Below are 23,130 nucleotides of genomic sequence, written 5' to 3' on the forward strand. Positions count from 1 at the left end.
AAGAAAAAATAGCACAGGTGTAGAAGCCACATAACCCTTGATTTGTTACCTAACTTTGCCACTTACTAGCTGCATGTGATCTTGGACAAGTCACTCTACCTGCCTGACACTCAGTTTCCACATATTAAAATTGGAAAGAAGAAAACACTTGCTGACCAATAGGGTGTCTGTGAGAAATAAAGGAGAAAAAATACTTTTTTCAAATGTTTATTTTTAGAAAGAGAAAGAGAGAGTGCATGGCACAGGAGCAGAGAGACGGGGAGAGAGAATCTCAAGCAGGCTCTGTGCTGTCAGCACAGAGCCCAACACAGGGCTCGATCTCATGAACCATGAGATCATGATTTGAGCAGAAATCAAGAGGGGGATGCTTCACCGACTGAGTCACCCAGGTGCCCCAGGAGAAAACGTGTTTAAAGCAAAGAAACTGAGAGTCCCTGGGTGGCTAGGTCAACTGAGCATCTGACTCTTGATTTCGGCTCAGGTTATGATCCAAGGGTCATGAGATTGAGCCTTGCACTGGGGCTCCATGTTGAGCATGAAGCCTGCTTGAGATTCTCTCTCTCTCCCTCTGCCCCTCCCCCTGCTCACCCACATACACTATCTTAAAAAAAAAAAGAAAATAAAGAAATTAAAAAATTAAATAAATAATAAAGCAAAGAACTGATCCTGGTAATCGAGTGTTAATACCCACTGCGACTCCCGGAGTGGGGGTGGGTGGGGGAGTGGGGCATCCCACTGCCTTAAAAATTAGATTTGCTTATATAGAGTGAGGGGGAAACTCATGTGTTAATATCCTTTGGTTCAGAGAATATAATTCAGGAAGGAAATAAAGTGAAATCTGCCAGCCTGTCTTGTCAAAACCAGACAACAGGACCTGTTATGTTTGTTTCCCACACCAGGGATATTACTAATGCTCACTCCAAATTACAACTGATGGCCAGCGGAAAGGTCACCAGCATGAGCTAAATGCTTCTCCCTCACAATGCTGTGATCATCTTAATAGTAGACAGTTGCCAAGAAAGCCATCCCTAAAAGTACAGTCTCCCCAGATGCGGGAAAACCGTTCTCATGTCATGATTAACGGCTTCCTAGAAGCAGTGCAGCTAATGCTCAAGCCAGTGTAAATTGCTTTCACCTCCCTCTTTCCCCACAACTCCATCCACCTCATAAGAAAAGCTTATCTGTTACACTGGCCAGTAAGTAATTCGTGAAGATGCTTCCAGAATCGTCATCCCTTCAAGAGTGGTGGCAATGGAGAAGCAAACTGGAGTGACAACCTGAAGACAGCCAGACCCTTAGGAACACCAGCCATGTCCATGAAACATGGATTCCCTAAATAGAAACCTGAGGAGATGGAAGAAAAACCTACAGCCTTGACCGCAGATCTCCACATTGAACCACTTAATCTTTCCACTGGTGTTACCTGGCACCACAACTGAAGCCCAGGCTTAGCACCATGGATCCAGAAGCCCTGTAGCACCTGGTCTCCCCCACCATCCTCATTTAACATTCTAGTCTTCGGGGCGCCTGGGTGGCTCATTCAGTTGAGTGTCTGACTTTGGCTCAGGTCATGAGCTCATGGTTCATGGGTTCGAGCCCCACATCGGGCTCGGTACTGACAGCACGGAGCCCACTTGGGATTGTCTGTCCCTCTCTCACTCTCTCATGTAAATAAACATTAAAATTTTTTTTTTAATTCTAATCTTCACTCAGTTTGACCCTAACAACTTCCATTCTCCCACAAGCTGGCCCTATCCTCCCAAAGGACTTTTACACCTGCCAGTCACCAGGTTCCGAGCCCCACATGCCCTTATCCTTCAGGCCCAGGCTCAGAAAGGCTTTCTCTGGCTTTCTCCAAAATGCTCCCTCCTCCCCAGCTGTGAGGTCACCATTCTGTTTACTCCTTTGCATCACTATTTACAATCTACAACTATTTGATCAAGCTACCTTTCACTTGTTTATTATCATACCCTTACCCAAAGCCAGAGTCTAAGCTCTATGAGAGCAAAAGCCTTTTCCATCTTGCTGCCTACCATTGGCAGCAGTGTCCGGCACGGAGTAGGAACTCAGCAAATATTTCAGAGATGAATGAAGGTGCTCTAAGCACCTGCTATCTAGCTGCATAATTTGAGGTGGGACACTGCACCTATGCAAACTCGAGTGTCCTCCTCTGTGACGCATCGCTAGGATAGTCTCCTTACATATTACAGGGGAAACAAGACACTGAGCGAACAACTAAACTCCTAATTACAAGAGGATTTTTTTTTAATTTTTTTTAACGTTTATTTATTTTTGAGATAGAGAGAGACAGAGCATGAACGGGGGAGGGGCAGAGAGAGAGGGAGACACAGAATCTGAAACAGGCTCCAGGCAGTCAGCACAGAGCCCGACGCGGGGCTCGAACTCACGGACCACGAGATCGTGACCTGAGCTGAAGTCGGACGCTTAACCGACTGAGCCACCCAGGCGCCCCAAGAGGATTTTTAAAAACCATAATTTCATCAACATACGGAAATAATCTGTGGACATCTTGATTAATTTCATCAAGAAATTATAGAAAAAAAGTAGAGATATGTGAGAATGTGATGTGGGAAAAGTACACGTCCCTTCTCCTTCACACATACGTTACATAAGAGGATGGACATACCACAAATATGTAAACATACACAGGTAACAACTAAACATGAAAAGAGAACAGTGCAATTATGCATTACTCTCCCAGGATAAAAAATTTTAAGGAATTAAATACTTTGGCACAACAAAAGTTCAATTAAATGATTAAATGTTTTAAAATAGCTTTCTTGTAAAAAAAAAAAAGTTCGAAACTAAAAATGAAGCACACAACTGGGAAACAAAATCACCATTTACTGAACAATTCTTATGTGTTAGCACTGAGCTATATTAAGGCATACGTTATGTATATTTATACCTAACCTTCCAACAAAGGTATTATTGTTCATATTCTACAGAAGAAAAATTAGGCTGCTTATTCCACCTCCTAAAATGCTTCCTTCCAATGTCACCTTCTTAATGAGGCCTTCCCTGGTCAACCTACCTAAACGTGCAAACCTACCCTCTGTCCTGAACTCCTCATTCATCTCCACTGCCTCAATATTCTGCATGACACATATCACCAATACTGTGTAACTTACTTATTTCCTATCTCCCCTTATGAAAATATAAGTTCTAGGGGCGCCTGGATAGCTCAGTCGGTTGTGTGTCTGATTCTTGATTTGGGCTCAGGTCATGATTCTGGGAACGTGGGATCAAGCCCTGCATTGAGCTCAGTACTGAGTGTGGAACTTGCTTAATATTCATTCATTCATTCATTCATTCATTCTCTCTCTCTGTCTCCCCCTTCCCCTCTCCCCTGCTTGTGCACACTTGCTCACGCACACTCTCTAAAAATAAAATAAATCTTTATAAAAAACAGAACTTCTGCAGGCAGGTGTTTTTTTGTGTGTTTTTTTTTTTCTTCCTCCATTCTCTTCTGAAACGCCAGCACCCAGCAGAGGACATGACACAAAGTAGATACTAATAAATATTTGATGAATGAATAATGAATGAATGAATGTACAGCTGAATGCACTGGTGAATTTCTAGGAGTTAGTTCTGAAAGTCTATTCAACTCAAAGCCTTTCTGTGTCTTTATACAAGAATTACTGAGTACAAATATATATATTGTATAGAAGTTAATCAGGAAAGAAAATGAAATTAGTAAGACTGGTGAAAGGAACTAGGGAATGAATGCGAGACAGAACATACGTCCGGAAAAAGACAATGCCATTTTTTTAAGATGTAAGAGGTGCATGAAGTGTGGTTATTATACTTTTTTTTTTTTTTTTAACTTATCGTAGAGTATGATGACACAGGGGCTTAATGGCTTTGAACATGGGAGGGCAGACAACTAGAGCTTAGCTGCATGAGGAACTGAGCCTGAGCTAAGGCAGGTTTCCTCCAAGGAGGTCTCTTGAGTTCGAAAGCAATATGAGCAAGAAGGCTAAAAGCCAATCAGAAAACCTCTGAAGGGGCACCTGGGGTGGCAGAGTTGGTTAAGCATCTGACTTTGGGTCACGTCATGATCTCACGGTTCGTGAATTTGAACCCCTCTTCGGGTAAGCTCGAGCCCCACTTTCAGCTCTACATTCTCTCTCCCACTCTCTCTGCCCTCTGCCCACTTGCACTGTCAAGGAAAGGAAAAGGAAAAGGTAAAGGAAAAGGTAAAGGAAAAGGTAAAGGAAAAGGTAAAGGAAAGGGAAAGGGAAAGGGAAAGGGAAAGGGAAAGGGAAAGGAAGGGAAGGGAAGGGAAGGGAAGGGAAGGGAAGGGAAGGGAAGGGAAGGGAAAGGGAAAAGGAAAGGGAAAAGGAAAGGGAAAGGGAAAGGGAAAGGGAAAGGGAAAGGGAAAGGGAAAGGGAAGGAAAAGGAAAGAAAAGAAAAGGAAAAGGAAAAGGAAAGGAAAAGGAAAGGAAAAGGAAAGGAAAAAAGAAAACCTCTGAAAAGCCAAGATTTTAGCAGCCCTGAAGTACTGAGGAGATAGAACTGGAGTTCAGGTCCCACCAAGAAGAGGGGACAGGTAAAAAACATTCCAGACTTGTGTGAAATACCTGGAAGGCTAGGTCTTAGGAGCAAAGGCAAACCAGACAGAGTCTGAACCTTACCAGAACCATACCTCTGCCACATCTCGGAGATCATCCACTCCCCACACCCACCCCCAACACACACTATACTTATCAGAGAAAAGAATGAATCCCTCTGGACAACGATAACATCATCTGAAGACTTTTGTAGCTGTCCTACATAATGTTGGGCAATTACCTTATGGTATGATGTGAGAGACAAACAAGTAACTACAATAAGAGAAAAGATCAAACAATAGAAACACATCCAAAGTTGATCTAGATATTAGAATTAACTGTTTAAAGTCCTTATAAGCTGTAATTAATATGTTCAAGAAATAGAGAAAAAGATGGCATTTACACATTTTTTTATGTTTATGTATTTATTTTGAGAGGGGGGTGAGGGGCAGAGAGAGAGACAACGGAGAATCTCAACCAGGCTCCTTACTATCAGCACAGAGCCCAACCTGGGGCTTGAACCCACGAGCCGTGAGATCATGACCTGAGCCGAAGTCTGACGCTCAACTGACTGAGCCACCCGGGCACCTCTGAAAGATTTTTTAAAGTCTGTATTTGGGGCGCCTGGGTGGCTCGGTCGGTTAAGCATCCGACTTCGGCTCAGGTCATGATCTCACGGTCCGTGAGTTCGAGCCCCGCGTCAGGCTCTGTGCTGACTGCTCAGAGCCTGGAGCCTGTTTCAGATTCTGTGTCTCCCTCTCTCTCTGCCCCTCCCCTGTTCATGCTCTGTCTCTCTCTGTCTCAAAAATAAATAAACGTTAAAAAAAAAAAAAAGTCTGTATTTGTGGTCCTGATTTTTGGCAAGCATTTTAAAAGGTCTGCTAATAATATCTGAAAGGCTAACACACTCTGCACAATGTTACTCTGTGCACTACCTTTAAAGTGGGCAAAGTAATTAAACCTGGGTTTGGCTTCTGAAAAAGGCACAGGCACGCCATGCCCTTCCCAGGCATATGTAACCATCACCTTTCAGAACAGTGAGAACCTACCACATTTCCAGAAATCATCTAAGACTAAAATTCTGGAAACATAGTTTCTCCAACAAGGACTTAGAGAAAGTTCTTCAAGCAACAAAAAACTGGTAACCTTTTAAAAAATAATGCTTACCTTTGAATATTTTTGTAACTCAGCATCATCTGCAATCTGGGTATCCAGAGTTGCAACCTAAATTTACAAGAAAAAAAAATCCAGTATCTGTAAAAGCATAACTTTATTTCTTCTTAGGTTTTCTGAAAATAATCTACAAACCCTATATATTGATAACACCAACGGATCTACATTCTCATCTTTTTTTGATATTTCTGAAATCCGTAAGTATAACACATAATGTAGAATTTCAGCGAATATTTCCTGTTCTGTTGTTACTGTTTTCTACAGCAATCCTTCCCCCCCCCCCCCCCCCCCCCCCCCCCCCAAATTACTCAGCAGTTGACCCAGAAGGGGATGGGCAAAAACATACACTATTTTTAAAAAGCCATGCCCCCTAAAATTTTAATATAATGTTCTGTTAGAAGGAGTCCATAAAAATTTTACTCTTTTCGCAAAGCCAAGAGTTATCGTCATTTTTGTTTTTAAATCCAGGCCTTAAAACAAAGATTGCAAGGTCAGTAAAGTAAGATGTGTTTGGAAAAATTGAAGCATCTGACTTTCTACAGAAAAGCTCTACCATTTCCCTAGGAAACTTGGCTGGCAAGGACACAAACAGAAAGACCTGGCCTGGTGAGAGGCTCATGGAATACTTAAAGCTTTCAACCCTGGCCTAAAACTATTGTTCTAAGCTCCAGTGGTGGAAATCCACAGAAGTAAATTGCCAGCAAGCAAAATACTTTACTGATGATTTGCATCTGTGAGTTGTTAATAAAATATGGTACATCTGGAGGGAGGAGTAAGTTAAACAATGATCCAACTTAAAGCTTCTAGAAGTACTGCACTTCACAGAAGTAGATTCTAGAAGAAAAATGAAGTAAGGAACACTGGAGTACATGCATATGTGCATGCATTTTTCATCTTGCCTGGTTTCTCCTTTCTACTTCTCATCCCTCAAAACAGCAAGAACCCTTAATGAATAAGCTGTCACTTTAAATTCCCAGTCTCAAAGTATGTCTCCCCTCTCTACCTAATCTGTTATGACCTCACTGTATGATAAATGAAATTTGGAAATACAGTTATAAGGGCAAAGTAAAATTTTAACAAAAAAGAGCCCATGACAAAACTGGCCATTCATAAATACTCAGACACCAAATTACTTTGAATATCAAACCACTAAGAATAGTAGAAAAGGTTATTGGCTAAGGTGATAGATAGCCTAATGACAAAACAGCATTCGAAATCTATGAAGAAGCAGGCGTTCATAACAACCAACATGCAAGTACAAAATTAGCAAGAATAGAGCACTGAATGTTTTAACTCATCTTAAAAACACTAGAAATTTTCTGACACTAGATAGTGGTTGTATGTTCTGAACCAAGAAGAGAAAAAAATTCTCCAACCAGCCAACGAGTGCTAATGATAAACATATGTAAGAAAACATGAATGACAATAGAAATTTAATAGAATATTTTATTACTAATGCATTTAGTGAACACTGTAGAGGCTTTTCTAAGCACAGCTTTCTGCTTTCATGTGGATTCATAGGGGGGAATGTAATCAATCCCTTACTCAATGAATCTAATAACAGGTGAAAGAAAGTCTAATGGACCACTGGCACTATAAACTTCTGCCTAACCTAAATTACTTCCTGTTCTCCCTAATCCATTTGATAATCATTCTTTCATTTTTCTCATAAAACTGTAAGATTCTTTGTGAAACATAGGACTAATATCCACAGCCCTTTCAGTGTACAATAAAACAAACAGATCATAAAAGCAATCATAAAAATGCCAGCAATTTTAAGCAGCTGATATAGGTTATAAATTTAAAGGCAAGCTTTCTAAGATTCTTCTGCCTACTGTTGACTTAAATGTTTTCAACATGAGCTGAGTGTCTGCTAATTGTAACTGAAACTTGCGTGCAGTCCTTAATTGTTCTTATAGCTTAAAATGCTAAAAGAGGGGGGAAAAGATCAATTGATCTGCCAGGGAAGAAAGGCAGGAGGTAAAAAAACAAAGGCAAGCTGGCTATTCTTGGGCTCTCCCATCTCTTTAAACTGCAGTGTCAGGAGCTTAACATGAAATGAGATATGAGTGTTCTTTATTGCAACATTTTAACATACCATTACTTCATAATCTGGACCCAAAAGGTTTTCCCATCTAGATTTCAGCTCATTTTCTAGAGAGTCAGGAACTTTTTCTGGATTAAAAAATAAATAAATAAAAAAGAATATTGAAACTACGGTGAGCCAAACACACTTAACTACTAAATTCTTCAATAACCACACAGTTCCAGTAAGTAAAAGGGAAACGAATGAAAAGGAAAATGCATTAACTTGGGTCTACCAGGTAAAGTAAATCAGAGGTGACTTATAACACTAATGTAAAATGTAAGGCCAACTGTGACCAAATTATGATGGGACTTTTTTGTTAAGAACTATTTTCAAGGGAAAAGGAAATGATGACTTAGAAATGAAATTTGAAATATATGCACTTTAGATGTAAACATCCTGCCGTTTATAAGAAAAATACATCTGGCTTTGCTTTACAATATGTTAAGGCAAACAAGGACCTAATTTAAATGTTAATCACTTCAAAGTAATACTTTCCACTTACCCATAGAAAAAGTACAGATTTATCAAAAGATATCTTTACTATCAAGTGGACATATCAACACAACCCAGTCAGAATTCTCACTTGGGCAGATATAAAGGCTTGTCTGGTTTAATTCAACCACGGAGATGCATGAGCTTTAATATAATAGAAACTCTGGCTTTACTTTGGTCTTTAACTGTGGTTAGTTATACCTTTTTGACTCCTAAGTATAATATTACCTTTTTTGCAAAGGTAAGGTAACATTCAAGAACTAAGACAGATTTTAAGTATCCTGCCTGTCCTCCATATGATCTTAGCCAGAAGTTCAGGGCACCGTTCATAGTCTGAATAATGCCTAATGGGTGAAAGTTAAAGTACTGAAAATACAATTTCAACTTATATCCATAGTAGCAGAAAAAGCAAACCTTCACGGTTTTTTCTGTAAGTTAAAGAAAAACTCTCCATTTTATCACAAGATTAAACAAGTCACAGAACACTTATTCCAAATGACATAACCATCTGTCTAAAATCAAACATAACTTGCAATATCAGCTCTTTCAGTCTTCAGTCCGGACAGCTAATCTTGGGTGCATATAATGCTTAATTACATAATGCAAATCATCAAGTAAATCAGGCTAACCTCAGAATTAAGAGACTAAGACTAACACTAAAGAGCTAAACTCACTACATGTACAAAAGAATACTACATGAAGTAACTCTATCAACTGATACGCTAGGTTACATTAAGGGACTAACCGGAAGTCTTATTAAAAACAAAGTATCATTCACGTGGGCTCTGTACTGTGTGTCTATTTACTGCTGTCAATACTTCCATAAGAAATTACATTAAGAGTTCTACCATCTTTGTTAATTTCTTCCGGGCAGCAGTTTCTTATCTGGTAAGCTAATTGGGAAGCTTAAGAACATGATATTTAAAGACATTTCACACACATGTATAAAATAATGATATTTCACCTACAATTCCTTTTAAGTTTTTCATCTTTCAGTTGTACAATGGAAGCACAGAGAGTCATTGAGTTTTAAAGCACAGCACAAAGCTAAGTACCAGAGGAAAAAGACTAATTTCAGCAGCCCAATAATCCTGAGCTACACAAAAGGACTTGAAAAACAAATAGTATGGGCACCTCGGTGGCGCAGTCGGTTAAGTGTCCAACTCGATCTTAGCTAGGGTCATAATCTCATGGTTCATAAGTTCGAGCCCTGCATCAGGCTCTGCGCTGACCATGTGGAACCTGCTTAGGATTCTCTGCCTGCCCCTCTCTCAGAAATGAATAAATAAACATTAAGAAAATGAAAACTATGATGATCTGAAACATTATTCCAATGGTAATGAAGGGGAGCAGAATATGCCACCCCAAAATATGCCATTCTGGCACATGGAATACTTAGAACTAAAGACAATCAAGACCCAACAGACTTAGGAGAAACTTTTACCTCTCCCTGAACTACCTAAAAGAATTTAGATAGGAGGCCTATACCAGAAAGAGCTATTACCAGAGATAATTACTTTATCTGAAAGACCTATTGTCATGGTAGAGCAAACTTTTAATCACCAAACATTTGCTCTTCTTATCACGCTGCAAATTAGCCTCCTTGTCTTTGAAGCCACAGGCCTCTATCCCATTCCTTAATTTAGGACGGCATGTAAGCCTCAATTGCCCAACTTACTCTTGGGTCTCATATTTTTATGGGGCTTCCATACTCATAGAATGTGTTTTTCTCCTGTTAATCTGTCTTATGTCAATTTAATTATTAGACCAAAGAACCTAGAAGGGAAGAAGGGAGAGTTTTTCTGCCCCTACAGCAAACAAGAAAGCTAACTTCTAGCAGTTCAATGACTTTGGTCTTACTCTCAAACTGAAATTAAACATACTCATGAAGAAAAAAATGCAGTGAGATTGATCCAAAAAGAGCAGATAAAAATGTCTGAAGATATTTCTAATTTCAGAACGTATTTGATTTTCACCCAATAGCTCCATGACAATCTATCCGGGTACACCTGAATTTAAATAGCAAAGATCAAACTACAATACAATCCACTCGGGTCAAAAAAGAATAAGGTAAATTTCCAAATTATAGGAAATTTTTTAACTTGAATGAGGGGCTACTCCTTCCTTCAGGCCATTCTTTCCTGACACAAGACAAAGCCAAAACTTCTCTGGAAGAGGATGGTGTGAAGTATCCCATTTCATTCAATTGTCAAGGCTTTCCTGAGCAATGCTGTGCAGGGAATTGTGTGAGACTGTTATTCAAAATGCTTGCAGAACAGTCAACTACGTAGCCAAGTTATCAAAGTACAAAGAGGACAAATTTGCACATCAATTGAAAAGATTAAAGTATAAATATGTAACAATCTGGCAGTTTGATAAAACATACATATGTGTAGATTACAAATTATTATGTTAAAAAACACTGCTACATGTATACAGATACCTAGATATTTATAACTGTATCAACGACAATACATAAGCCAACATATGCAGTAAGCTTGTTAAAATGCTAGCAAGATGAAAAGGGTTAACACATGCTAATAAAAATGCATTTAAAATTAATTAAACAGGGGAGGCTGGGTGGCTCAGTTGGTTTAGCATCCAACTCCTGATTTCGGCTCAGGTCATGATCTCACAATTTATGAGATCGAGCCTCTATGCTGACAGCATGGAGCCTGCGTGGGATTCTCTCTCTCCCTCTCTCTCTGCCCCTCCGCTACTTGTGCTCTCAAAACAAAGTTTTAAAAAAATTAATTAAACAAAGATTAAACAATAACAACTGGTCTTCAATTGTCACAAGTGGTAAGATGTTGATATTAAGAATATCCTGTTTCCTATCTCCAAAATGTCTCTAAAATTTCTCATATTAGCTCTAAAGGGAGAAAACAGTTAACAAATAAAGTCAAATTACTTTGATTGTTTTGAATTGAATGCTTTGTGCCTACCTAATTTTTCTAAGGCTTTTAGATTACCCATTCTTTCTTCAGTTTCCTCATCCCCACCATCCAAATTCGTTTCCGTTTCCACTGCTCCAGTTGAATAGAGGGCTGGTATTTCCGATGATTCTATGACAGTTCCTAAAAAAAAAAAAAAAAAAAGAATTACTAACTTGAATCACTAGCAGCTGAAGACCATATTTAAGTGAGTTCATTCTAGTCCTGTTCTCCCATTTGACCACCTCATTACAAACATCTCAGGTAACTTACATATATGATACTTTATTTAAAGCGTCATGTGTGATAACCACTCAATTCCTAAAAAAAAATAAGGAAGCTCTGGTAGCATTGGAAAGGATATGAAACCAGGCAATGGGGAAGAAGGGCAAGGCCAAGTCATTCTACAAAAGATACTTATCAACATAGCCTTGGTAAAGAAAAAGAACACTAAGGTCTATATATACCCTTGCACTTGTGGTGGGTAAGGAGCAGGTTATGCAGAATAAGCCTGTCCCACTGCTCTGGGCTCACCTAAGTTCTGGCATGACACCATCATAAGTTTAAAAAAAACAAAAACAAAAAACTCTACATAGGTAACTTTATGAATTGGAAGGGAATTGGAGAGAATTCCCCTGGTTGCAGCTAAGGGTTCTCCTCCCTTAGCTAAATTGAGCTGAGTAATAGGATATCCAAAACTTTCAATCTCAAGCATGCAAGTCATTATGTATCTGTTAAACACAAGAAAGGTTGAACAAGAGTCATTTTTGGTCATTTTTAAATGGTCACACATGACTTACAAAGTTTTCTTACCAAAAATATTTAACCTGGATCTAACTAGGGCTTTATATCTAGCTTCTCACAGGAAACACAGTGGATAGAAGAACAAGTTAAATTACACCACAAGGACAATGAAATTCAGAATGTAGTGTTCTGGTGACAAAATGGACAAATCCTTTCATGAAAAGTCTGTGCCATGGAGGTGGAGGCAGGGGTCGGGGATTCTTCTAGATTAAGAAACTGAAGAAACGTAACACAGGAAACCAAAGAAACATAACGCATGATTGAATCTTGATGTTATGAGGTTTCTCTTTCAGAGAGTGGGGAGTGGGAAAAGAAGCTACAGAAGACATTTGGGGCAATTAAAAAAATTTAAGTACGTGCTGCACATTGGATATTAGGGACTACTATTAATTTTCTTCGTTGTGATAATGATATATTATCATGTAAGACAATATCTTTATTTTTAGAAGCTATAAAGTATGCAGGACTAAAGTGCCATGATGTCGGGGCGCCTGGGTGGCTCAGTCGGTTGGGCGGCCGACTTCGGCTCAGGTCATGATCTCGCTGTCCGTGAGTTCGAGCCCCGCATCGGGCTCTGTGCTGACTGCGCAGAGCCTGGAGGCTGCTTCGGATTCTGTGTCTCCCTCTCTCTCTCTGACCCTCCCCCGTTCATGCTCTGTCTCTCTCTCTGTCTCAAAAATAAATAAACGTTAAAAAAAAAAAAAAATTAAAAAAAAATAAAGTGCCATGATGTCTACTACTCACTCTCACAGGGTTCAGGGAAAAGGACAAATAGATGAAACAAATATGGCAAAATGTTAACTGTTGAATCTAAATGGTGGGTCCGTGGGTATTTGTTATATGTTTTTCAATTTTTCTGTATGTTTAAAAATTTTTACAGGGGCGCCTGGGTGGCTCAGTAGATTAAGCATCCGACTTCAGTTCAGGTCATGATCTCACAGTTTGTGAATTCGAGCTCTGCATTGGGCTCTCTGCTGTCAGCATAGAGCCCGCTTCAGATCCTCTGTCTCCCTCTCTCTCTACCCCTCCCCATCTCATGCTATTTCTCAAAAATAAACATTGAAAAAAATCTACAAAAATTTTTACGATACTGTTGACCCTTGGACAATGTGGAGGTTAGAGGCACTTTCCCATCCCATGCAATTGAAAACCTACATGTAACTTTTGAATGCCCCCCAAAATGTAACTAATAGCTGATTATTGTTGACCAGGAAGCCTTACTGACAACATGGTCAATTAACAGAACTTGTTTATTATGTATTATATCGTATTCTAGAGAAAAAGTAAAAGCAACATAGAGAAAAGAAAATGCTATTAAGAAAATCTTAAGAAAGAAAAAAAACCACATTTATAGAAAATATAGCACAGTACTGTATTGGAAAAAAATCCACATATAAGTGGACCTATACAGTTCAAACCTGTGTTGTTCAGAGGTCAACTATAAAATGTTGAAAAATATAGCCAGTTAAAAGTTCCTATGATCTTAGCATGAAATTTTCAACCACATGATATTTTTTACATCATTAATCCACTGATACACACTAAAACCACAGCCTAGTGCTAGCCAAAGTTGCTAGTGTAACTGGGGAGAATAGTTACACACCACAGTTTATAGCACAGAGCAGTAGATGATGTAATTGTATGCTACAAGGTATACAATTGTATACAAACAGGTACACCAAAAAGATATATAAGGTATACAAACAGTAGGAGAGAAAGACAGTAAGATCTAGAATAGTAGAGGCAAGTATTGGGCAAGCGCTAGAAGTCGTGCAGTTTCCCTCAGTAAAAGACTGAAGGCAGAGGAAAATGTGTTACGTGGGGCAGGGAACAAAGGCATCATTTCCTTTCATTATAGTGACTACACAGGAAACAGGTGATCCCCAAACAGAGTGATAAATGCTACAGTACAGCGCTCTTCTAAGGGTGCTAGTGAAACCCACATGAAGGACATCTCAACTGTGGAAGAAGTGCGAATTTAGAGTCAAAATTTATCCCAACATAAATTTAAAATGGAGGCATGCACAGGAAAGAATTGCTAATTCGCAGATAACGTACTTTATTTGATACAGTAGACTGAAGCCAAGGGCTCTATCAGAGCTATTAAAAACCATTATGTTGGTATAAATATTTATGTAAACCTTTTAAGGTCAATATAGCATTGGTACAATTTGTACTATTTAGGCAATGCTTAATTTCATACATACGATGCAGTTGACAGGGCATCTGTCTTTCAGCAGCAAAATTTTCACTATCACATAAAACTTAAAAAGTTCCCATTTAAATACAAATCAATATTAGTTGAGACAAGGCTTCCAGGCTTATTATATCTTCAGAAGAGAGGAAAAAAAATATATTCATCTTCTGACAAATTCTAATGGAATTATTTCTTACTAGTTCTATAACTAGTCATTCATTTTAAATTGAATTTGTTTTCAGGACTGTCAAATTTTTCAATCTACACATTAATAACTTGATAATTAAAAAACTGGCATGCATACCATTTGTTCCATAATGACAATTTGCTATTCTTTAATCAAAATAACAAATATTTTACAAATAAAAATGTTCTTAATAGAAATCCTTATTTTCTCCCCTCTGTATTTCATAGGGTAAATCAGGAGACATTAGAATTAAATATATTGTTAGAAGTAGTATGAAATCTTAAGTGTGCAAAATGTCAAAGCCTTAGACAAATGAGAGCCCCTAGAACAAAAGGTGTTGAAGCTTTATTATTCAAATATAAGTAATAAATGAAATTTAGAAGCTTTTTGGAAAAAACGATTTCCATCTCCATTTCAAACAGCTCTCAAAGCTTAATGCATGTCAGGGTTCACGTTCTAACATTTGGAATGGCACAAGGAAGTTCTTCTTCAATGCACAAATGAGCTAGCTGATTCATTTCTCCATCACTACATTATACAAGATGGGCACTTTTTCCTTCCCAGACTCAAAGAGTAACTTCTGTAGATAAGATATTCTTCTAGACCTAGACTACGTGGTGGGGAGAGGGATCGTGGAATGAACTACCTCTGTCTGAAGGCCATTCGTGTGGAGAAGCAGATGAAAATGTCTTCCTTCGAACCAGAGTTAGGTGTACCACTTGCCCTGCGTTTCGTAACACTTCAACAACATCCTGGTTGGCAAAACCCTGAATATTGACACCATCAACCTAAAATGTTAAGAGACACATTAAACAGAAGCTTCAAGTTAGCTACTATTTTCAACTCTGACAAGGCAGAATAAAATCAGGCAATTCATTTTATGCCAAAACGAATTTGTATTAAACCTAAGGAATTATTTTTGAATAGGAGGCAAAATTAGTAGTGAAACATGCTGACAAATGTCCTGAAAACCTACAGAGCAAATTCAAACTTGTAATTGAGAGTCACACATTTTAACTGACAGCCTGAGAGGGAAAAGGTCTTAGTCTCTTATGCTATTCAAAATTCAAAGTGCCTTCAAAGATGGTCAACTGTTAAACACAGCTCTCAAGATGTACTAACTACAAGCCTGTATTATCAACATTGAAGAGGTCATCCAATACTTCATCCCTCTATCATATCATTATGTGGTAGTTTCCAGAAGAGATACACACATCTCCCCCCATAGGGTTTTCTAGTGCCGTGAAGAAGTATATGCAAGAAACGGATTTACTAATCTAAGTCAAGCCCAATTCCTCACTTCTGAAGTCCATCAGAACACACAGGCCTCATCTCCCAAGCTGGCCAAACCATTATGTTTAGTTTTCCCTAGAAGTATTTTCTCCAAAGCATCCACTGCTTACTGCTTGACTCCATACCCTGCAAATCACAAGACGCTTCCTAAGCCAAGAGTCATGAAAGGTGCTTCCCTAGATGGACTTGAAGGACGAAGATTCAAATGACACCAATGAACATTTGTTTCTATGTAAATCACTAAATTAAATGTGTGTATGTGTGTATGCTTCAAAAATATTATTCAAATAAACTTTAAAATTTAACCAATTTCTACTAAATGAAGAAAGACCAGTCTGAATTGACAAAAGGTAATTATTATATTCTCCAATATATAAAATAATTCTATGTTTTTGTATGTATTCAAAATTACTTACGGTTAGTAGAAAAATTACTTTCATGAAGAGATAAAAAGATCTGGTTAATAGCCTATTTTCTATGAAAAATGAGTGAGTTTAAAAAACACAGAGGTGTTTGAAAAGTCTTTTCTAGGGGCACCAGGGTGGCTCAGTCGGTTCAGTATCTGACAACTTCGGCTCAGGTCATGATCTTGCGGTTCATTGGTTCAGGCCCTGGGTCAGGCTCTGTGCTGACAGCTCAGAGCCTGGAGTCTGCTTCGGATTCTGTGTCTCCCTCTCTCTGCCCCTCCCCAGCTCATGCGCATGCTCGCTCGCTCGCGCTCTCTCTCTCTCTCAAAAATAAATAATAAAAACATTTTTTAAAAATTAAAAAAAAGTCTTTTCTAGAAGAAGCACAGACCATCTTTCAGATATATGTGTGTGTGTGTGTATATATATATGTTTTCTTCCTACCAATATGGTTATTGATTTGTTTCTTCACACACAATGAAAAACAAAAACAAAAAGCAAACAAACAAATTTAGAACCCCAAGAGTCCAAATCAATGAGATGACACTCAATTTTTTGAAACATTATGAGATTATGCGAAGCCATTCTCCTCTCACACACATACATTATAATAAAGATAACTCCCCCGGACCCCCCAAGTTGATTCCATTCTAAAACAGAGGACAGGTACTTACAGCAATTATTTTGTCATTCACTTGAATTTGGCCATTGTGGGATGCAGCACTGCCAGGTATTATACTTTTCACATAAATCCCTGAAGCCTCCCCTGAGGTGCATGAAAACATATGGAAAAAGGAAGAAAGCTCTAATTAGACCTTGATTGCAAAATTCATATCAAGAGGTTAATTAGCTACAGGGGCTGACTCGAGGCTTGATAAATACTATCTTGAACACAAGCAGGGAAATTGATGGATTATTTCAAACTGTCACCATCACGAGTGACCCGAATTTGAAATGATGTGACTGATGACTATTTCTGGAAAAATCATCAGTAATGGAACCCTGATGAAATGTGCTCTACCACCAACTGGAATTCAGGAGAGCCCAGGCAGTCTCAGCCTCTTCTCTTGGGCTGTCTCCCTTCTCCCTGCTGCCTCAGAGACCTTGTCACTTTTCACCAGCACTAATACAAGAGTCTCCCTCCTACCCGGTCTTCCGGCCTACATTTTGTTCACTGTTAGCTTCCCAGATACGGAAAAGTACACATAGTGTTTTGTTTTGTTTTTTTTAAGTAGAATCTTCACAATGTTATGTAATCTTTATATTATAAAATATTTAAATAGAAACAAATGGCTATATAAAAATTACAACTATATAAAAAGCATGCGTTCCTAGGGGCAAAGACTGGAGGAGAAACTGGAAAATGAAAACCATAACTCTGGATGATTTTGTACTTTTATTCTTTTATTTCAAATGAACTTAAAATATTGTCAATAGAAGAAAACTAAACACCAATGGATTCCTATTGCCTAAATGATTGTAAATTTCATAGACTCATACTCAAGGACCTCTATACTCTGCCCCAAATGTCTTTTTTTCCTTACATCCAACTACCATCCCTCCAACAAGACAAAAGTCCACACACACAAGACTTGAGATTTCACCAAAACACTAAGTATTGTCATGATGCTATCCCTTTTCTTATCCATTTTTTCTTCCTATAACCTCACCCCTTCTACTAAAATCCTTTTTCATGACTAGCGCAAATACCTTTCTTTGTGAATTCTTTATTTCATCAAATTTCATCTTTCAACTGTCATGATAGTTTGCTTAGATCTCTACTAAAACATATATTTCACTTATCCTTAAATAATTGACAGTTACTTACATATTTCTTTCTCTGACTAGACTTTTCTTACATTCATTTTTCTATCCCTTTCAGAACTAAGTAACCCCCTCAAAAGTCCAATGAATGGAATAAAATGAATATTATTTTGAAACACTACATGTTAAATAGCATGCTGAGTTTGAGTTTTTAAATGTTCTAGTTTTTGGATTTACCATTGCCCCCCGCCCAGTCTCCAAAACTTCTTTTGAAGGTAAAGAAGGTAAAGGATTCTTTTCTTTATTCAGTAACATAAACATCAGATTTTCTCAGTCTTCTATCATTCACTTTCATTTTACTCTGTGTGTATATTGTTAACTTTATAAGAACACTCTAAAAACTTAATAGAGTATTTGAGTCATAAGCCACAAGTTTAGGAACAAAGTCATGATTTCTTTAACCAGATAGCATATTAAGAGCTATTCAATATAGTTTTTTTTCCCCCCAACATTATTATACAATCCATACTTAGCTCTTTTGGAACTCATTTAAATTCTGAACCTAATAAAGGTGGCACTTAGAAAAATCTAAAGGTTTGAAAACAGTTATTTCATTAGGCTAAAATAGCACAAGGTGGCCTGACATGAATTTCATTCAGGACTTTGAATACATTAGCACTCTTAATCTTTCCACCTGCTGTAAGTATGCAAAATAATAATTTTTAAAAAAAATTAACTTTCTAATCTTGCCATTTTTTAAAAAACTAGAACATTTCATACCTCTGAATTCATGTTACTAGCAAATATTTGTGCAAAAAATTTATTTTACCTTACTCTAATGACTGTCTTATAATAACAGAGTAATTCGTACAGTGAAAGTTACCAAATCTTTACATGTAAGAGCTGAGGGGATGTTATTCAGAAATACTTGGGCCATGTATTTATTATTACAATAGAACCCTTTTTTATATGACAGGAAAATAATTCTAATCAAAGAAATTGTTTTATATATATATGTGGTTATACTAACACTTTTTTGACATTTATAATATGAAATACAGTAATCTTTATCACATCTAAAGTTTCATAATATGTAACAGTCACAATATTTTAAATATATTTAAGAAATAAAAGAAGGTACAATTCAAATGCTATATGATGAGTTGGATAATTAAATCCTTGTTAATGAAAATCAAGTCAGCTATAAAACTACTGAGATAAAACTGTAATTCTCTAATCACTGAAAAGTAACTGGTTGCCACTAAAAATACACGGTTTATTGTTCAGTATTTAAATTAAAGTCTGCAGATAGTTAATTTTACTATCTAGAAACCTTAACATCCTTTACAATTATTTCCAAATACAAAATGGAAATGATTCATTTACCTGTATGAGGAGTTCCAATATACCCAACAATTCTAATTCCAAGACTTTGTCCATCTTTTTTAATGAGTTCAACATCATAAGTTTCAAAAAGAGAACTGTCCTAAAAAAAAAAAAAAAGAGAGAGAGAATTGTCTTAAAAGGAAAAAAAAACTTTTTAATGATATATATTTAGTTCCATAACTGTGTACACAGTCAATTTGTGCATGGTTTGTCAAGTATTTTTTTAGCACCTGTGGCAGAGAGAATCTTAAGATGGTCCCCATGATTTTTGATTCCTGGTGCTATTCCTGTGTTTATGTTTCAGTATGTGGCAAAAAGACGACTATCCAGGTGCATCTAATCTAATCACAGACCCTTCAAAAGCAGTTTTCTGGCTGGCAGCAGAAAAGGAAGTGACAAAGATTTGAAGTATAAGGGCTGGACTTGTGGTCTGAAGATGAAGAGGTCCTATGAGAAGTTCCACGGGGAGCCTCGAGGAGCTGAGAGTGCCTTAGCTGACAGCCAGCAAAGAAAAGAGACTTCAGTCCTACAGATGCAAGGAGCTGTTTTCTGCCAACAATCTATATGAGCTTAGAAACAGACTGTCCCCAGAGCATCCAGATAAGAGTCCGGCAAGCCCTCGATTTTGGCCACACAGCAATCTAAGTAGAGAACCCAGCCCGTCCTACCCAGACTTCTGAACTGCACAACTGTGAACAAAGAGTGTTGTTTTAAGCCACAAGGTTTGTGATAATTTGTTACACAACAACAGAAAACTAATACAGCCATTTAGAAAAAAAACTCAGGATAAATTTTTATCTAAAAGAACCAAATGTAGGGGTGCCTGAGTGGCTCAGTTGGTTAAGTATCCAACTTCGGCTTAGGTCATGATCTCAAAGTTCCTAAGTTCGAGCCCCGCTTCGGATGAGCCTCGCTTCTCTCTCTCCCTCTCTCTCTGCCCCTCACTCACTTTTACCCTCCCTCTCTCAAAAAATAAATAAAAAAGAACCAAATGTAAAGAAAAATTTTGAAACAAATGCTAAGAATTATTGTGAATAATAATTATGAGCAAAAACTGTCGACCTAGAACCTTTTTTCATTACTTGTCTTCTAATTTAAAATAGTTCTGGGGCGCCTGGGTGGCTCAGTCAGTTAAGCGTCCAACTTCGGCTCAGGTCATGATCTCATGGTCCATGAGTTTGAACCCCACGTTGGGCTCAGTGCTGACAGCTCAGAGCCTGGAGCCTGCTTCAGAGTCTGTGTCTCCCTCTCTCTCTGACCCTCCCCCGTTCATGCTCTGTCTCTCTCTGTCTCAAAAATAAATAAACATTAAAAAAAATTAAAAAATAAATTAAAAAATAAAAAAATAAAATAGTTCTTTAAAAGAATAAAGTGTCTAAAAACATGATCCAATTCAAAACGCTAACAGGAGAAAGGAAACGGGTGATTGCATCAAATTCTCGCTTATCACATAGCTACATTGATCCCAACTACTAAATTGGAGGCTCAAGAGAGCTAAAGTAATGGAAGGGAAGAAAGTGGCTGTAACCAGTCTGGGGAGGAAAACAAAAATGATGCTAACATCTCCGACAGAAAACTTCCAGCGACAAGATGCCAAAGAGGGAGAGGCCAACAACTTCATAGAACAGCCACTCGAATGCAGATGAATGACGGTCTTCCACCTCTTCCCACCAAAATCACTTCTCCTTCTTTCTTCCATGGCCCCTCCTTTTAAAAACTATTTCTCTCCATTCGCTTTATTACCCCTTGATTCAGAGCCTGTGTGATGGTTGGAAAGGGTTTGGAAAGGACCAGAAAGACCTGAATTCAAATCCCAGCTTCAACTTACTCACTACATGATTGTTTTTATACGTTTATTATTTTTTTAGGGACAAAAAAAGCACAAGTTGGGGACAGGGACAGAGGGAAATAGAGAATCTGAAGTAGGCTCCACACACAGCACAGAGCCCAACCCATGCCCAATCCCATGACCCTGGGATCATCACCTGAGCCGGAATCAACAGTTGGACGTTCAACCTATTGAGCCACCCAGACACCCCTCACTTTATGACTTTTAATGAGTAATTTGGACTTCAGTTCCTTCATGTATTGCAATCTTTTTTAATTTTTTTTTTAATATTTATTTTTGAGACAGAGAGAGACAGAGCATGAGCGGGGGAGGGGCAGAGAAACAGGGAGACACAGAAGCAGGCTCCAGGCTCTGAGCTGTCAGCACAAAGCCTGATGTGGGGCTTGAACTCACAGACAGTGAGATCATGACCTGAGCTGAAGTCGGACGCTTAACTGACTGAGCCATCCAGGCGCCCCTGCAATCTTATCTTAATGAAAGATTAAGACCTATCTTGCAGAATTCCTGTGAGGATTTCAGATGACCTCAACAATTCTAGGTGTTTGATGATAATAATAATGATTATTATAACAAATATTATTTATTTCCTTTGGTCATTCTGTTCCTATCTGTAGTAACTCATACACTGACCAATATTTAGTTTCCCCTCCAATACATGGATGCTTCAACACCACTCTAATGAAGTAATAATGACAAGTACTAGGACTTCTGGCTGGCTCAGTTGGTAGAGCATGCAACTCTTGATCTCGGGGTCATGATTTCAAGCCCCATGTTGGGTTTGAATCTTACTTTAAAATAAAATTTAAGGGGTGCCTGGTTAAGCGTCCAACTTCAGCTCAGGTCATGATCTCACAGCTCATGGGTTCGAGACCCACATTGGGCTGTGTGCTGACAGCTCAGAAACGGGAGCCTGCTTAGGATTCTGTGTCTCCGTCTCTCTCTGCTCCTCCCCCACTCGCACTCTGTCCCTCTCTCTCAAAAATAAGCAAACATTAAAAAGGAATTTTTTTAAACAAAATTTTAAAAGTTTTTTAAAAGCCTTTATTTAAGAAAAAGAAATGGCAAGTACTATTATTTTCCAATTTACAGAGGAGTAGCTGAAGCTCAGGAAGGCTGAATGACTTAACCCTGAGACACAGCAACAAAGAAAATCAAACTTATCTAAGGTCTCTTAGCGGGGTTCTTCTTCACTTCCTTGGGGACACTACTCACAATCGTTGTCACTCTGAGTTGAAGGGATTTCTAATCTTGCAGGATCTCATATCCAGTATTTAAGATTAAAGAATGGTTTGTATACTCACAACACTAGGGCTCCTGTTGGCTACAGCAGGCAGGGCTACGGGTAAGGCTGCAGGGGGGGGAGGGGTTTCAGAAATTTCACCAACTGGGTCTCTTGCAACAAGCATCCTGACTGAATTCCCACAGTTCCTTAGTACTTGGGCAACTTGCTCGCTGGTCATTCCCTGCACATCTGTGCCACCAATCTTCAAGATGTGGTCCCCTGTCTGGAGTCTTCCATCCTTTAATTCAAGAAAAAAACAAAATTCAGCCACTCTGGAAAACAGTATGGAGGTTCCTCAAAAACCTAAAAATACAACTACCCTACGACCCAGCAATTGCACTACTAGGCATTTATCCAAGGGATACAGGTGTGCTGTTTCGAAGGGATGCATGCACCCCAATGTTTATAGCAGCACTATCAACAATAGCCAAAGTATGGAAAGAGCCCAAATGTCCATCGATGGATGAATGGATAAGGAAGATGTGGTTTATATATACAGTGGAGTATTACTTGGCAATCAAAAAGAATGAAACCTTGCTGTTTGCAACTACGTGGATGGAAACTAGAGGATATCATGCTAAGCGAAATTAGAGAAAGACAAATATCATATTACTTCACTGATATAAGGACTTTAAGACACAGAACAGATGAACACAAGGGAAGGGAAGCAAAAATAATATAAAAACAGGGAGGGAGACAA

At 38.4% G+C, this 23,130-nt stretch overlaps 1 protein-coding gene across 3 annotated transcripts in view; it reads right to left on the reverse strand.

Moving 5' to 3' along the window:
* Positions 1 to 23,130, reverse strand: part of PATJ (PATJ crumbs cell polarity complex component) — a 364,021-nt gene that overhangs the window by 300,789 nt on the left and 40,102 nt on the right. For all 3 annotated transcript variants that reach the window (XM_049618560.1, XM_049618559.1, XM_049618561.1), the window contains exons 8-14: positions 22,450 to 22,668; positions 19,300 to 19,399; positions 16,824 to 16,915; positions 15,096 to 15,237; positions 11,274 to 11,405; positions 7,846 to 7,922; positions 5,742 to 5,798 (exon numbers count right to left, since the gene is read on the reverse strand). In XM_049618560.1, coding sequence (XP_049474517.1) covers positions 5,742 to 5,798; positions 7,846 to 7,922; positions 11,274 to 11,405; positions 15,096 to 15,237; positions 16,824 to 16,915; positions 19,300 to 19,399; positions 22,450 to 22,668 — 819 coding nt within the window. The remainder of the gene's footprint in view (positions 1 to 5,741; positions 5,799 to 7,845; positions 7,923 to 11,273; positions 11,406 to 15,095; positions 15,238 to 16,823; positions 16,916 to 19,299; positions 19,400 to 22,449; positions 22,669 to 23,130) is intronic.

The sequence above is a fragment of the Panthera uncia genome (assembly GCF_023721935.1).
Source record: "Panthera uncia isolate 11264 chromosome C1 unlocalized genomic scaffold, Puncia_PCG_1.0 HiC_scaffold_4, whole genome shotgun sequence".
Classification (NCBI taxonomy): Eukaryota; Metazoa; Chordata; class Mammalia; order Carnivora; family Felidae; genus Panthera; species Panthera uncia.